The sequence below is a fragment of the Gossypium hirsutum genome, chromosome A03 (assembly GCF_007990345.1).
Source record: "Gossypium hirsutum isolate 1008001.06 chromosome A03, Gossypium_hirsutum_v2.1, whole genome shotgun sequence".
Classification (NCBI taxonomy): domain Eukaryota; kingdom Viridiplantae; phylum Streptophyta; class Magnoliopsida; order Malvales; family Malvaceae; genus Gossypium; species Gossypium hirsutum.
Window position 1 is genome coordinate 45,784,584 of NC_053426.1, and position 17,391 is coordinate 45,801,974.

General features: G+C 34.9%; 2 protein-coding genes across 8 annotated transcripts in view; one reads left to right on the forward strand and one right to left on the reverse strand.

The window, feature by feature from the left end:
* The first annotated feature begins 1,000 nt into the window (after positions 1-1,000).
* LOC107887160 (uncharacterized) lies at positions 1,001-5,353 on the forward strand. 6 transcript variants are annotated; one of them, XM_016811318.2, is made up of 11 exons: positions 1,005-1,364; positions 1,619-1,718; positions 1,812-1,962; positions 2,177-2,234; positions 2,322-2,443; positions 2,559-2,651; positions 2,810-3,082; positions 3,231-3,295; positions 3,390-3,485; positions 4,492-4,695; positions 4,969-5,353. In XM_016811318.2, exons 1-11 carry the CDS (start codon positions 1,243-1,245, stop codon positions 5,071-5,073), a joined length of 1,389 nt encoding a protein of 462 aa, XP_016666807.1. In that variant the 5' UTR covers positions 1,005-1,242; the 3' UTR covers positions 5,074-5,353. The 6 variants fall into 6 exon arrangements, with proteins under 6 accessions (XP_016666805.1, XP_016666806.1, XP_016666807.1 ...); XM_041096491.1 differs by having other exon boundaries at positions 1,013-1,143; positions 1,306-1,364; positions 3,262-3,485; XM_041096499.1 differs by having other exon boundaries at positions 1,013-1,143; positions 1,306-1,364; positions 1,622-1,718; positions 3,262-3,485.
* Positions 5,354-5,355: 2 nt separating this feature from the next.
* Positions 5,356-17,391, reverse strand: part of LOC107887159 (potassium channel SKOR) — a 29,452-nt gene continuing 17,416 nt past the window's right edge. For both annotated transcript variants that reach the window (XM_041096480.1, XM_016811315.2), the window contains 8 exons: positions 13,996-14,076; positions 13,314-13,412; positions 12,152-12,376; positions 11,755-11,943; positions 7,667-7,742; positions 7,270-7,564; positions 6,648-6,769; positions 5,356-5,778 (listed from right to left, as the gene is read on the reverse strand). In XM_041096480.1, the coding sequence (XP_040952414.1) occupies positions 5,537-5,778; positions 6,648-6,769; positions 7,270-7,564; positions 7,667-7,742; positions 11,755-11,943; positions 12,152-12,376; positions 13,314-13,412; positions 13,996-14,076 (1,329 nt within the window). In that variant the 3' untranslated portion in view covers positions 5,356-5,536. The remainder of the gene's footprint in view (positions 5,779-6,647; positions 6,770-7,269; positions 7,565-7,666; positions 7,743-11,754; positions 11,944-12,151; positions 12,377-13,313; positions 13,413-13,995; positions 14,077-17,391) is intronic.

Genomic DNA, 17,391 nt, shown 5'->3' on the forward strand with positions numbered 1-17,391 from the left:
TTTTGGGTTTAAGTCTGATGGGTTTAGGGTTTGGGTAATGGTTTGTATTGGGCTTAGAGATTGGATTAAGTTTGTTTTGTTAATTGTTTTGGGTTTTAAATGTATTGGGCCCTGGGTATAAATTGGGCTTAAGAAGCAATATAAATAAAACACCAAAAAAAAGATACCGAATTCATATATATAAAGCAATTATATTTATCGGTAAGATGTATACATATTAAATAGGTAGAAAAATTTTAATCCTTAGCAGTTTCTGACTTGAATTTAAATAAAAAATAAGATTGAATAATAACATTAAAATAGTTGCAATTTAACAAGTAAATATTTTTAAAATAATAATAAAATTAACAAAAAAATAATGTTATATATTATCTAAACAATAATAATAAAATAGTACTAATATAATAGTAAAAAGATAGTAAAATAGAGAAATAAAAACAACAAAAAAATATCATCAAAACAACAAAAATAGTAAAAAAAATTGTCCTTTTGTGAATTTGGGTCGGGCCCGGGCAAAAAATACATTATCCAAGGCCCGACCTATTTTTAAATATGTCTTATTGTTTTTGCCCAAATCTATTTGTTGGTCTATATTTTTGTCTAAATCCTAACACTTTTCGAGCAGAGTTTTAGACTGAATCGGATGGCTTAACCTATGAACAAGTCTAGATATACGAAAGAAAATATTTTTAGTAATGTTATGCATAAATTAAAATGTATAATAATTTTAAATAAAATTTAAGGTTGTATTCATGGAATATTAAATTTATTTTTTTTGGTAAGTGAAATTAAAATTATTTTGAATGATAAGTTGTGATGGTATATACCAAAAGTAGTTATATTTTACAGAGAAAAACAAATAATGACACCTAGCATGTAGTATAACTCTATTGGTGGATCCCTCCCTCTTATGTCGTCAGCAAAATACAATTCCATCAATTTGGAAATATCAAAATAGTTAATAAAAATTATTAACGGTGTAAACTAAATTTTTTAATGTTTTTTAACCCTTTTTTTTTCCTTTCTGTTTCTCTTGTTGCTTCTGCCTCTGTTCCCTCCCTTCTTCATTAAAGTAGTTTTTCTATGTTAAATTTCATTTCGGCACATTCATGGAGAATTAAGTTATTTGATTGTAAAGTTGGGGTGGGTCTTTTCTTCTTCATTTGGGGCTTTACAATAACATCCCTCTCTTTTCCTTTTTGTTCCTTCAATTTTGGTACTCTATAAATTAAATTTCTTCACATGAAAAGGAAGGACAAAGAAAGTGATAAAACAATGGCTGATTCCACTGAGTTGGACTTGCAGAGCAGCAGCGATTACTCTTTTGTATGGGATCCTCAAACTCACCTCTATTTTCATGCCAGGTTGATTTATTTATTTACTTCAAATTTTCTATTTTATTTTTTATTTATCTATAAACTATTACTATTAATTCTTCCTCTCATTTTTATGAAATTACTTTTTATATTTGAGAAATTAATTGTAGATTTTTTTTCCTTTAAACTTCGATGATTCTATCCCAATATGTCATACAATTGGTTTTTTTTTCCTCTCTCTGTCTCTCTCAATGATCTTTTGTTCATTTTGGCACCGTACGCCTTCGTTTGATTTGTTGCAGTAGTGGATTTTACCATGATCCTGATGCCGGATGGTACTATAGCAGTAAATATGGTCTCTATTACACATTTGAGAATGGAAATTATGTGCTTTTGGACATGGTAGTTAGCTCATACCTTCTTTTATCTGGATGATTAATCCTATGTTCGGTATGCTTTTCATGTTAGGTTTTTGATTCCAAAATGATTTTGCAGGAAGGAGCTGTGGCTGATAATTCTGTTTTAGATGAGCCTTGTGCCACTGCGTCTTATAATGGTCCCGAGTATAATCGCTCTTCGTCTCAGGGCAATGAAGTTGATGCTCAGAATACTACTATAAATGTTGCTGATGAATCTACTAGTACAGGTAAAATTTCTCTTTACTCAATATTATGCTGTGGAATGATTGAAGGGTAGTTGAAGGAACAAGTTTTCTTTGAGCGGTGCAATCTGTGAATCTGATTCATTAGTACAAAATTTCATCTCAAAAATAAGTTCTACTTTTGTAAATAATGTTCTGTTGATTGGATTCTCTTTCGCTCTAGTGCTTTAAACCAATTCACGGTACTTCTGATTACCAGGTCCGATAGAGGACACCAGTGCTCAAGCATCTGAGCAGCCACCACCACCATCAGAGTGGTTTGCTACTTCTGACATTTTATATCCTATATTTTGGTTGAACTAGTTGATTACGTGTTTTCTTACTGAGGTATCATCTTGATTCAGGTTAGAAGACACACTCATCGACCTTTATCTTTCTGGGTATAACTTAGCTGCCAATTCTGCTGCTGATGCAAGTATTTCGTTGGAAACAGACGAAAAAGAGAATTTCAAGTTTCCTACTGATGGTTTGTCACAAATTTGCTTGTTCAAAATTTCTAAATGCTTGCTAGCTTCTGAAGATGATTGTAAAAAGTTGGTTATGTTCTGAAACTTATCTAACGGTGTTCTGTTGAGGGGCAGGAAATGATGAGATGTACGAGTTGGACGAGGGTGAATGGATCCCAGAGGAAAGCTTTGGTTTGGGCGGTTCAAGTGAAGTTGTCCCATATGAAGGTCTTGCGACAACGTTGCTATTGTTACATTTGACTGATATCCAATTTATTTGAAATAAACATCTACTTCAGTTTTGCCTACAAATTTTAACTCTTAAGGGATTCCTGTGGGACAAGTTCCACGAGTCTAAATGAACACACTGGAAAATTTTCATTCAGGTGATACATGGGATGAAGAGAACTGGCGAGCCCAATACGGACAAGTCACACGTTGCAAAGATGAGCCCTTGCTAGAATTTCCAGTTGTGGATTTGTGGGATTGGAGTATGGTGACAAAACCAAAAGAGGATGGAAAAAAGCAAGTGGCTAGACTGATAGGTCGGCTGGTGAAGCGGTCGGCTAAAGTTCACCCCTCCGTGCCTCTTGGCGGTGTTCTATTAAAAACTGCTCCCATATGTGAAGTTCATCTTGATCTGGTACGAGTTAGAACAGGTTTGCATCTGCCACTTCTCTAGAACAACTTTGCAAACGAAACAAAGGGTGATTCTTGGGTTTTGATCGGGAGGAAGTGAGGAAATTATGTCTTCTTCTAAAACAACTCTCTTCATGAAATCTAATGTTAATGCTCCTAATTTGTAAGGTTGTACCCCCTCCGCCATTATTTATTTCAGGACAAGTGTACAAATTGCGAACTCCATGTCCAAGGTATTTAGCTTCCTTGTCAACATATGATTCTTCTGATCCAACAAAAGATTGGGGCTTCCCTGATTTATTAGTCAATAAGAAAAGTTTCGTCCAGTTCAAATCTAGACAAAAGCAAAAATCAGAAGCAACTAGAGAGAAAGGCTTGAAGGATTTGTCTATGTTGTCAGATCAGCCCTCTACATCTTTGAAGGTAGCGTTTGCTTTCAAGAAGTTTAATTCCAAGTTCTTTTTCTGTAGTTATGCATGTGAAGAATATAATTAAAAACTATAAGTAGATGGGAAAGTATAAGAAATTTAATAACAATGAAAGAATTGGTATTCTACTGAAGCAGAGGACAGTATTTATTTGGGGTGTAATTAAGCTGAGCTGAGCTCAAGTTATAAGAAGTTCGAGCTCCTCTCAATATTTGGGGTTGGAATTTGACTTAAGCTCAAATCTCACTTTTATAGCCCAAGGTCGATTCAAGATAAAAAAAAAAAAAAAAAGATTGTTCGAGCTCTTTTGGTTAGGATCATTTAAGTGTAAAAAATGAGATTGATTCTTATGATCAACTTCAAACTCGATTTTTATGTGTGAGCTCAAATTGATATTTTTAAATATTACCAAAAAATAAAACTAGAGGACTCAAGTAGGCTTGCAAACTACTTGAATTAATTATTAAGATATTCGAATTTGGTTTACTCAATAGCTTGAGCTACTTGAGCTTGACTCAAAAATTACTAAACCAGAGTTTTTTTTTTTCAAGTCAAACTCAAGTAGCTTGTGTGCACATCTCATTCACATCCCAATGAGATGATATCAAGTAAACATTCCAAAGTTTCATGGGAAAATATACGATCTTCACATATAGTCCTTTTTTCCTGATTTGGCTTGTTAAAAATTCATTTAATTCCAATACCATTTATGTTGCCAAGAGACTGCCTAATGGTCATCACACATTCAACACCTTTACATCAAATTTGGAGGCTCAATTTATATACCTATTCCCACTTAACTGTTATTTCTTTCTTGTTTCACCCAAAAGAAGAAATTAAAAAGAAATCAGTTTTTTTCTATAAGAAAATTCATATGTAGACTGGAGGTAATTTTTGTTAGTGTCTTGGAACTCAATTATATTGGATGCCATTTTTTATAGGAGTTTGTGTGCGCTATGCTGATTCCTTTCACACTCTGCCTTTTCCTTTGTCTCTTGCAGGGAAGCCATGCATATCGTGATAGAGCTGCTGAGAGAAGAGCCTTGCGTGGTGGCTTTGGTCTGGGTCCAGGGCAAAAGAATGCAGGAAGTGACCATGATAATGATCCTACCTGTATAGAAGATGCCAAAGCTGAAGCCTTGAACATGTCATTTGGGGCTGATAGTTATGCCAGACGAATTATGGAAGGCATGGGCTGGAAAGAGGTGAGTGTTGATCTTATTACATGTGGTACATGAGACAAATACTTACATCTATGATGATATTGAGGGGTATGAAACCTTTTATCCTAGATATTAACCAGTCATGACTGACACTAATTACTCATGTTGATTGGATGAAAGAATTATTTTTAAAAAGGAAAAAAGTAAGATTAAGACACCAGAGAAAAATGCTTCTTCGATTATACTTGACACTTTTGTCATAAAGTCTTATATAACCACCATTTTCCTACTGTTTGAAACTTAAATTGGATGCAGGGGGAGGCTCTTGGTAACACCATAAAGGGCTTGACAGAACCATTACAGCCAACCGGGAACATTGGTAATGCTGGATTAGGATGGCCTCAAACAAGGCACCGCTAGGATTACTAGCCACCATCAACTTTCTTTTTATACTTTGGGCCGATGCTATATATTATAGTTTCTGGAAACTCGTGTGTGGACGGTAAAGCACCATGATCAAAGTTACATAAATGGAAGAACATCATGGTGGTGTTCACGGTTTAAATTCCTTTATCATCCTCTCTTTTGGTTAAATTCCTCTTGTTTTAGGTAATACTGGCTGTGAGTAAATGTGAATGGGGGTGATATCATTATTGTTGCAAACGTTGTGGGTTATATCAATATTGATTTATTGCTTTCAGAGGAGGCCAACTTTTCTTCTATAATGTCCACCCATAACAAATACATTAATTATATAAAGAAAAAAACATATTCAAACTGAAACTTCAAAGTAGTATTCTGATTTATTACTTGCTTGTAAAATATCAGATAGTGTGTGGTGTGTGTGTGTATGAAGTTGCTAAAGAACTATACGTAAAGTGTCTTACGATCCATTAACCAAAAATAGCTTTTGATCGTTACTAATCATACTGGTATCAAGAACTTTAGCACCATCCTGGGACAAAATGCAGCAATAACCATCACCACATTGTAACTGCTCCTTGGCTTCCTTGACGAGTTCATTCATGCTTTGCGGCACCCATAACACCACTCCCTGTCTTTTCTCCTCCTTTTCATGCCATGGATGATATGGGAAAACTGTGCATTTTTTCTTCCACATCTCTCCTGTTATTGCCAACATTATTTGCTTAAATTTGCAAAATAAGTTGATTTGTAGCATCGCATTTATAAACTAGAAAGATCATATGCTTGATGATCAAATCTAGTAGACTTTAGACAGAAGTCTCACAAACTATGTAAACAAAACATTCATTATACTCCCTATAAATTGATTAATGTGGAAACGGAATAAGTGAGCTACTGGTTAAATATATAAGTTATATATTCAGGGGATAATGAAGCCCTATTTGCTAATTTATTTTCCTATTCCATGTTGGTATTCTTTTTCATTAATCTTCAAATACTACGATTTCAAAAGGTTCTTCCACAAGGAAAGGGAAAGGGAAAAAAAGGGAAGATTGAAGAGAAAAGATATATCAATAGAAAAATGGAAGATACCAAAAAAAAAAATACTCTTCATCTTGCCCTTTTATTAGCAAGATGACCCAATATGTAACAAAAGTTTAACAACATATATTTTTTTTTCACAACTTCCGTATCTAGTTTATAGTAAAGTTAAAGAATAGATTGAAGATGATTGCAATTCAAAGGCAACAAAATAAATGAAAATTTTTGGCCATTAAACAAAATGCATTGCAGAGTAAAGGAGAAGATCTCTTTGAAAATTTATGTATTTAAGAATTTAACAGAAGAGTAGTATTGTTTGAAGAGCAAATCTGTTCATGGACCAGTGTTAGGATCAAAATTAGCTATGTACTGATTACCGGATAAATTCCTAGCACGAAGGCAAAATATTCTCTGGGATGGCGGATAAGGACTTTAATTTTAGAGAATGAATTTTCATGGCAAGTGAATGTTTCTTAGAACAAAAGGTCACAGAACAAGGCATACAACAAACACAGGTTAGCATGTACCTCGAATTTGTTGAGGATGATCAAAGAAGTCAGCCATTTGAGAAGCTCTTGCAGCTTCAAGCAATGCAATCAAATTTCTATTTCCACCTATGCGGGCATCATCAACTGGAGTATTTCCCCATCTACAAACATGAAATGGCTTAAAAAAACTCTAACTTCCAGAAAATTGTGGCAAAGGCGATATAAAACCCAAACTGTTAAACACCGTTAGCACACAAACATGATTCTTCTTTTGAAATTTTCATATTAATTTTTGGAATATTGACACTAAAAATTGCCCTCGAAGGGCTATACCTGAAAAACTGAATTGCTCTGAGCTACAATAGTGATAAGCTACACATAGCTCATTCAACTTTTGGACAGATTATATGAACAAACAACTATTTATAATTATATCTAGAGTTCTAAAATCACAGTTCCAAGACTCAGAATCAAGTACTTTTAGAGGTATGTACCAAGTCCAGGAAAATGAGAAACATAAGAGGTTAAACCATGCATAAATGAACCCTCGAAGGAACAAGTTTTCTCAATGGAAAAAACTGATCATAAAAATGCGAAGAAGAATACAGGAACACATGATCTATTTTGGTCTTTAAACACCAGATCAATCTATAAATTATACCTGTCTATTGACAAAACGCTAGCTCCTGCTTCAATAAGTGTTTTGGCCACAAAATATAGCCCTTCTGAGGCAGCAACATGAAGTGGTGTTCGGTAGTCATAGCTTTTGGCATTTGGATCGATGCCAACTGCCAAAGCACGTTTTAGGAGATCCAAATCTCTTCTTGCAACAGTCATACAGAGAAAAGAAGCAGCATCGTCCATTGCAAGTAATGCTCCCGCTTGAACAAGTAAATAAGTAACTTGGTCATGCCCATGCTTGATGGCTTCAAGTAAGGGAGTGTTCCCAGACTTATCTGAGTATTGTTAGGAGATTTCCTCAGAAGCAATATCTACTTTGAAAATATGTGAACAATTCTTGAGGTAAATTAAAGAGAAATGTCATATAAGAAAGTTACCTGATATGTTCAGGTCTACCTTTTGTTCAATAAGAAAACCGGTTATATCTTCATATCCTCTGGATGCTGCAATGTGCTGTAAAAGAAAACACTTAAGATCACCCTAAAATAAGGTCAAGATCTGTAATATTAAAAAGAAGATGATGCAAAAAGCATGACATCATTTAATGATACTTACACACTGGAAACTGAACAAGTTTTAGGAAGAAGAATGATTCTCTCTTATTACTTCTAATCTGAATACAGCCTTTTAAAGAATAGCAGGAAAAATAAAAAAGGAAATAATCTCTAGAAATTAGCCTATCCCTAAAAATTAGTAATTTGATTATGGCTAATAGTAGAAGGAAATTCCTAGCACTAATCTAGAAAATCTGCTTAATTAAAGTAATTCCAACACTCCCCCACAAGCTGGAGTGTAGATGTGAATCAAACCCAGCTTGCCCATAATTTCTTCGAACATTTTTCTTGAAATGCAACCCCTTACCAGGAGTCCCTTTTAAGTATCTCAATATCCTGTAGGCAGCTTCCAAATGTTTCTCCCGTTGATATCTCCCCCTATCTACTTCTTCTCCATCCTTATCAGTTCCTAATTTAAGGTTGGGTTCCATAGGAGTCTTGTCTATGTTCTTTGGGGTTTCTACAGAGTCAACATTAGAAACAAAGGCATTGTAGGATTTAGACAAGTTTCCATAGGATACAAACCGAGAAATGGGATGTTGAGTGCAGCTCCTAGTGCCCTTTCTTACTGCAATTGGAAGATGGATGGAAGATGAAGGAGGTGAAACTTCTTCCTCAGGACAGTCCTCGGGTAAAGATGGCATAGGCACTGCTGTTTCGGTCTCAGGCAGCTGATGTCTCCGAGAGTATACACGAAGTCCCTGAGTTTTTCCTTGTTGTTTTTCAGAATGAGTGGGCTGTTTTTCTTCATTAGTATGATTAATCACCCTTGTTTCTTGTTGCTGAACAGTGGAGATAGGAAAAACAGGTTCCAAAACAGGAATAACAGTGGCTGTAGGATTTTCAGCAGGTTTTGTAGTTGTGGTAGGGCTGACAGGTTCCAAAACAGGAATAACAGTGGCTGTAGGATTTTCAGCAGGTTTTGTAGTGGTGGTAGGGCTGATAGAGTCTTGAGGTATAATGAGAAGATTGCTCAAGGTCTCATCTTCAGTAAGTATCTCCCCCTGAAGATGAGAGGCTGAAAAATATGGCTCGTTTTCGAAGAAAGTAACATCAAGGGACACAAACATCCGGTGTAAGGTTGGAGAGTAGCACTTGTACCCTTTTTGTGCAGGTGAGTAACCAATAAAGACACAAGTGTGAGCTCTAGGATAAAGTTTAGATCGGTTAGGTTGATGGTTGTGGACAAATGCTTTGCAACCAAATGTTTTGATTGGGAGATTAGGAACACGAAACAAGGGAAAATTTTTTTGAAAAGTATGTAAAGGTGTTTGAAAGTTTAATACCTTTGATGGGAGTCGGTTTATATGATAACAAGCAGTGAGGACAGCTTCTCCCCATAAATACTTTGGTACACCCATAGTAAACATAAGGGCACGAGCCATGGCTACAAGGTGTCTGTTTTTCCTCTCGGAAACCCCGTTTTGTTGAGGGGTGTCAGGACAAGAACTTTGATGTATGATTCCTAGCTCAGAAAGATAAGGACTTAGGATAGAATTAAAGTACTCTCTCCCATTATCAGTTCTAAGGGTGTGAATATTTGAATTGAACTGAGTTCGAATCATTGAATGAAAATTTTTGAAGACTCTAGAGACTTCGGATTTTTCTTTAAGGAGATAGACCCAACAAACTCTAGTGTGGTCATCAATGAAAGTTATAAACCACCTAGCCCCTGTGATATTTTTTACTCGACTGGCTCCCCATAGATCGCTGTGAATTAAAGAGAAAGGTTGAGATTGAACATAAGGTTTCAGAGGATAAGGGACACACGTGTGTTTAGACAGTTGGCAAACTTCACAGTTCAATGAACTAATTTTCTTATTTAGAAATAGTAGAGGAAGCAGTTTCTTCAAGTACATGAAATTCGGGTGTCCTAGTCTACGATGCCATAGCATGATAGAATCGTCTTTTGATGTAGATAAGGCCATCCCTTCTTTTGAACTGTTTTTGTTCCAAACATATAAGCCATCATTAACTTTAGCAGTGCCAATCATCTTCCCCGATTCTTGTTCCTAAACCACACAACCGAAAGCAGAAAATTCAGCAAGTACTTTTTCATCCTTGGTAAGCTTGCTAATTGAGAGTAAATTACAGGAAAGATTTGGAACATGTAAAACTTTATCAAGGGAAAAATTTTCAGTAAGTCTCACTGTCCCCATTCCAGCCACCGGCGAGTAAGATCCATCAGCTATGCGAATCCGAGAGTGATCATGACAAGATAAATAGGTGTGAAACAAACTTAGATTACCTGTCATGTGGTCGGATGCACCCGAGTCTAGTATCCAGGAAGTTGTGATAGGTTCGTGTGTAGTATTTAAAGTAGTACCTTGAATAGCTAGTGACCCACTGGCTGTAGGAGTCCCAAGTAGTTTATGAAGAGCCTCAAGTTGAGTTTTGGTTAGCCTAACATTCTGAGCATCTTCTTCAGTAGTAGATATCATTGCTGCCTTGTTTTCTTTCTGTTTTTTTTCTTCAGGATAGCCATGGAGTTTGAAGCATTTCTCCTTGGTATGCCCAACCCGATTACAGTGGCTACACCATGGCCTTTTTGAACTAGAATCAATTCCATCTTTGAACCTTTGAGATTGAGGGCCTCTTGAAATAAGAGCAGAGATCTCGGAAGGATGATGACCAGCTACGGTCAATGGTTTTAATTCTCTTGCGTCTCCCAACATAATAAGACGCCGTTTCTCTTCCCTCCTTACTTCAGCAAATGCTTCTCCTATGGTTGGCAATGTGGTTCTGCCTAGTATTCGTCCTCGGACCTCATCAAGATCATGATTTAGTCCTGCTAGGAACTCATAGAGACGTTCTTTGTTAAGATGATCCATGAACTTGGTGTGTTCCAAGCCCTCGCCCCAATCAACTTCATAATACATGTCTAACTCCTGCCATAAGATCTTTAAGTTGTTGTAATATTGAGTGACTTCAAGTGTTCCTTGTCGAATATCTTTCAACTTTAATTTGATCTCGAATACTTGGGAAGTATTTCCAAGATCCGAGTAATTCTCCTTGATTGCATCCCACATTTCTTTGGCAGTTTTGAAAAAAAGATACGTTCGGCTTATATGACCTTCCATCGAATTTATAAGCCAAGCCATAACCATTGAGTTGTTAAGCTCCCAAGTTGCATAACCAGAGTCTGTTGATGCTGGTCGAGGAATTTGTCCATTAATGTACCCAATTTTTCCTCGGCCACGAAGAACCATAAGGACAGATTGTGACCATTGCAAGAAATTTTTTCCATCTAATCGATGATTTGTGATTATAAGAGAAGAGTTAAGGTCACCTTGTGGGATTCCTTGACTGTGATTTTGAGTTATTTGTGAGATCTCAGTCTCAGAGAAATTTTCGGTGTCACCCATGGGAGTAGGGTTTCTAACAGAGAAAAAACAGAACAAGAGAAGAGAAGAAAGAGCAAGATCAAATGGATTCTTGATGCTCTGATACCATGAACAAGTTTTAGGAAGAAGAATGACTCTCTCTTATTACTTCTAATCTGAACACAGCCTTTTAAAGAATAGCAGGAAAAATAAAAAAGGAAATAATCTTTAGAAATTAGCCTATCCCTAAAAATTAGTAATTTGATTATGGCTAATAGTACAAGGAAATTCCTAGCACTAATGTAGAAAAATGCTTAATTAAAGTAATTCCAACAGAAACAAAAATAATAGCACTTGAAAGAAAATACTAAATCTTATATAGTATCTAATAATGCATCCCTCTTTAGGTAAAATTAGGATGATGATTGATGAAATACTAAATAGTTAATAATTCAGATATAAACATTCAAAAATAATCAGCTTAGTGATAATCCTATGAATAACATACAGTGCTTTGTACAAGATAAGAAATGAGTATAGAAGAGCAATTGTTTAAAAATATTAATGGTAGCTCACAAGAAACCATACCAAGGGTGATCTTCCATCATAATCAGTCTTATTGGGATCCGCTCCAGCTCCAATGAGACATTTCAGTCGATACAAATCTCCATTGTAGGCAGCACAATTCAATCTTGCAGCTAGCTCCGATTCAAGCTTTCCAATATAAAGGGTAACATCCGACTCCAATATTTCATTTTTCATATTGGCATCTTTTCCCTATATAAAAATAGAGTTGTTTAGATAAACCTCAGTAACCCACTCATGTAACAGTTGTACACTAGAGAAAGGCAGTTGAATGTTTTTGATGCCAATAGCGTTAATACAAAAAAAAAAAAAAAGACTCTCATTATGATGGACCAGTATGTAAAGATGATGATCCAAGAGATGCAGGAAGAGAAGATTATTGTAATTTATGTTAATTCACCTCAAGAAGGTTGTTCAAGATAATCCTTCCATCAGAAAAGTATATCTCAATGATCTCCATAAATGATCGTTTATCAATTCGTAAAACCTTACATAACTCACGAACTCGGATTGTGTAAGGCTGAGGAGTGTTGCAGAGGAAAGAAACTTCACCAAAAGCGCTATAAGTTTGGAGATCCATAAGAGGATCCCCAGTTTCATCATTTTTGCCTCTCCCTACTTCCACCTGTGCATATTTGTAAACTGTCAACTACCTAGGCCTACAAATTAAAAATTAAAGAAGACACTAGTAAATATAAAAGTTATCAACTTTTTCTAAATTTCAACTATATACACAAATTTAATATGTCGATCACAACATCTTATATTAGGATACTATTTATAACAACTTTTACAATAGCTTGGTCTAAAACTTTTAACCTAATAAAAAATAACATATCTAGTAAACATATTGTGCTTTTCTTCCTCAAGTGGGGTGTTTTTTAGGAGATGTCAATCTTCTTATATAAAAAGTTAAAATTTGTGCTTCCATGGAATTCCACTTTTTTCATGCACGAGGTGAAGGTCAATACGAGAAAACAAGATTCAACAAAATGGTTACTTTTACCTAACCATAATGAATTTACTTTTAGAGGGTTTGTCTTTCTTTTTTAGCTCTTTTTTTCATGTTACTTTGGGCAGGTTCGGTTAAAGTTATCTTAAGGATAAGAAATATATTTTCTTATGGATTTAATGCTATATAAAGAAGTCTTGCTGCAGGCAGTAACAGTAGTATCCAAGAAAAGTGTTAATCTTTGAGTTCCCTAGCCTTAGATTTTAGAATATCAGCCTTTCATCATATAACTGATCTATATATATATATATATACTAGATTTATTTCTTATAAGAAATTTGGCATTATGTTTCTGTAAAACAACAAGAGTTTCATGGATGACTAATGTTGAGCCCAGAAAATCTTGAAGATGCCAATATAAAAAGTCATTATTGGAACTAATCAGCAATCATAACTGGAAAAAAGAACTGAACCAAGATCTCTAAAATTCAATCAGTAGATACTTTATAAGGATAGTAAACTAACTAGTAAAAAAATTTATGTAAGATAGGCATTCTTTTGAAAACATAACTAAAGACAACAACATAGAGCTGGTTGAATAAAATCTTACCAGTTTTCCATGACAAACAATATAGAGTTGGTCGACTACATTTCCCTGTTCAATAATCACTTCCCCTGGAAGGAAAAACTCCTCATGGACTTTAATTGCCTAACAAACCACAAGGAACGATGCATTTCTTAGAAAAATTGCTACAGAGCCAAAAACTTGTGGTGTACTTGATTGGCGAGAATGGCTATTCTATCCCATTCATATTCGCATAGTAGAGTTCCTATTTCGTTGGTCAAATAGGCAGAAATAGACTTCTTTATTTTCAATTTCACATTTTTTCCCTTTTCCTCTTCTTTATTTGCATAAAAGGATGATGAAAGACTATTTACATTTAGGCCAAAAAATATGCTTAATGGCTACAAATATGCGCCAAACCGATATACTGCTCATGATTGACCATGTAGCTGAGCTAATGCTTTGAGCAATGCATTTTTTTTTTTTTGAAAATTAATCTAAAGCAAAGATAGTTCCATGACAAGTTGCAGCATGTGAAAACAAAAGGGTCTTGGAAAAAATGGGGCCCTTATGCAAGTAGGAGAACTAGCCTAATCCATGATTGATCAACAATATTGACAAGTTCCATGACAATAACTTAACCTATTGATGCAAAAGAGTGAAATGAAAAACACTAGTGCCTATCCTAACGGAAAAGCTACTTTAGATAAGCAATAAAATGGCTTACAATTTGCTTAGTGAATCCTGTTGAGCAACCCTTGAATAGAGAAACTTCTTTGATGAATGGCTCATATAATTTCTGTGAAATCTGTCCAAAAAGTTTTAATGTATAGTATGAGCATAAACCAGCAATGCCAGATATCCAACCATAAACACACAAAAAAAGCAATGACATGATAGTTTTTTTTGTTTTTTTAATAAGGGGGAGGGTGAATTGGGTTGTCTTAGACTCGAACCCTAGATCTTATGTCAACTGAAACTTCAAATTAACGGAAACCTTTTCCACTAAACAATGGCTTAGTTGACAATGATATAATAGTTAATAGGTGAAAGATGAAGAAACAAGCATCCAGAATTGCAGTATTAATTCAATTCAAATATCGAAAGAAAACAAAATTAATATCATAACAAAAATCAAAACAATGGGTTGTGATTCAAAATGCTAGAAAAAAACAATATAAACCCAAATGAAGGCTAAAGATTCAACCCATGGGCTAAAAGAAGTCCATGCAACATTGAGCTGAATTCCAAAAAAATGACAACAGACTATGCTTTTGACTATAGCCATGGCTCTAAAAGCAACAAAGAAAGATTTTGCTACCTTATTCCACATAAATTTTAAAGTTAAATTGTTGAAACTAGCATCATAATTATGTAAAATAATTTAAGCCTTTCATATTAGCACAAGGCTTAATTTCTTGATCACTTTGATGGCTATTTATTAATGTGATTATTTAGAAAAATCCACACACCACTATTACCTAATTACCAATTTTTTTCTTTCTTTTTTTTTTTGTGCTTATAATTATGACCTTAAGAGTCACTTGTTTTTGCAACATTTTCCTCTATTCTTACAATTCAAATTACTTGCATATATGTCCATTAAAGTCTTGTTCATAGGAAGAGGAGCAAGTAACCACATCTATATACTTTGGGGATGTGAGCCTCTTGCTAGGTTCACAGGTCTCTTTAAATACAAGGCAATGGCATTGCAACTCAATTTGGATGACTAATATGCATTTTTCCCCTCTAAATAGTTTTAGTTTTGGAAGTGCCACGATTTTTTACAAGCATATATTTTGGTTTTATCTTAGTTTAATTTAAACAGTCTAAACAAAAGCAGAAATCATTTAGTTTTATCTGCTTTCAAACTTCATTATTTTTATCAACATTGAAGTAACCGTATATAAATATCTAACCTTTTAATATGTTGTTGGTCTTGTGCAGTAATGCTTAAAACTAAAATAGGGTTCAAATGAAACATAAATGAGATGAACTCTATGGATACCATAATGTTGAATTCTTGCTTCTTCTGTTCATCTTATTCCCAAGTTCATTGTTTCCCTTTACCTGCTGCATTTCTAAGAAATCATGTCAGATTCAAATGAAACTAGTCCTATCTTGGAAACTACCATGATTCAACACGTCGCTGCTTCAATCACTGGAACTGGAGATCCAACCAGCTTATCGATTCATCCGGAAGAATTATCTGAAATTGTCACAACTGATTCATACGTTCTTGAAGGGTCAAGGGAAATGAAGTCTCTTGTTGGGCACAGGTTCTCCAAAAGAAGATCCTAAATTTGAGGCATGAGAGTGACAAGATTCCACGGTGATGTCTTGGTTATGGAATTCGATGCTTTTAGAGATTAGTGATACACATATGTTCCTTGCCTTTGCCAAAGACATTTGGGATGCTATTTGGCAGACATATGTAAAGGTCCATGATGTTACCCAAATCTATGAAGTTAGAGAAGAAATTTCAGGAACCAAACAAGGGAATCTATCTATTACGAAATATTTAAGTCTCTTGCAAGGTTTGTGGCAGGAAAATGATCCCTATCAGTGCATACAGATGAGTTATAGTGAGGATGTTGCAACCCTAAAATGATCCATAGAGAAGAACGTTCCTTGGAGTTTTCAAGTATCTCTTCTCCACTTGTGTTGATAATACCTCAAAATTTTCTCCAGTGATATGGGATAGATTCTAAAACCACAGATCATATAAGTTCTTTCAAATATTTTTCCTCTTATACCCCTTTGTCTAGCCACAAAAAGATTACCATGTTTGATGGATAAATAACGCTCTTACTCTAAAAAATGTTGTCCATGATCCTAACTTTTTGCAAATCTTATTTTTTTTTAAAAACTCACTAAAAGATTCTAAGTGCCAAGTAACTTTTTTTCCCTTTGCATTGTCTATTTCACGAACAAGACATATGGAGAATGATTGAAATAGCTAGTGAGAGATGGTCTTTATTACTTGGATGGCCAAGGTGAAAGCGCTGGAATTGAAACTTCCCCATCTACATCATTCCTTTCCAAATTTTTCATGTTCAATACTTAGGAAGTCTGGCTTTATCATCGTTGGTTAGGTCACCCTTCATTCCCTATATCTAATATATATAGTCCACCAAAACTCAAACACTCACATACAAATCGACCATCAACATTGCACGTAACCCAGTGCAACAAAATGGAGCCAAGCATGATGAAGTAGATAGACTTCTTATCAAGGAGAAACTCAACAACAGACTTACATGTACCTCATTTGTTTCAATAAGGATCAACAAGCAGTTATACTTACTAAGGGACTGTCAAATAATGTATTTCAAGACATTGTCAACAAGCTCGAAATGGAGGATATCCATTCACCAACTTGAAGGGGAGTGTCGGATAAAGTGATAATGTGGGTGAGTGTTTGAGTTTTGGTGGACCATATATATCAAATATAGTGTATATATCATATAGGATTTCTAATTTTGTAGGATACTAGTTGCTGTTAAGCTTTCCTAGTTTGATAGGATCAAAATGGTGTATAAATAGACAAATTATTAGATAGCCTCTTCTTACCACAACATATATCATCCCTTCCAATGAAATTATGCCACAAACATTATTTTTACATCTAAGCTCTTATTCCAAACCACTGCTGGCAATAACCCATCTATCTAACCACTATTAGATTCATTCCAAACCACTTTCCATGTAAGAAAATTTTCCATTTTTTGAGCTCTAAACAAACTATTCACTGCGGGAAATAATCCATACTACCCATATTGAAAAAAAGAGAAGACAATAATAGAATAAAAGTATGTTGCAGATTGAAAACTCTATCCCTGGCAGCAATGAGTTCAAATTAAAATTAATAATAACCTCGTTTTTTAATTCAATAATCAAGAAGTAGGCCTCTAAAAGAATATTGTCTGAATGGAATACCAAATGATGCTTTCAGAATGGTTCAAAGTCCTTATGCTGGGATTTTGGTGTTCTTATACAAACTAATTCATGAAGTACATGTTTCAAAAGCTCCCTTGATTTGAGTTTTTATTTGATCATTATCCTTTATTTTCTCTCTATTTTTCATCTCACTCGTTCTCTGCATAATCCATAATCTCCTATC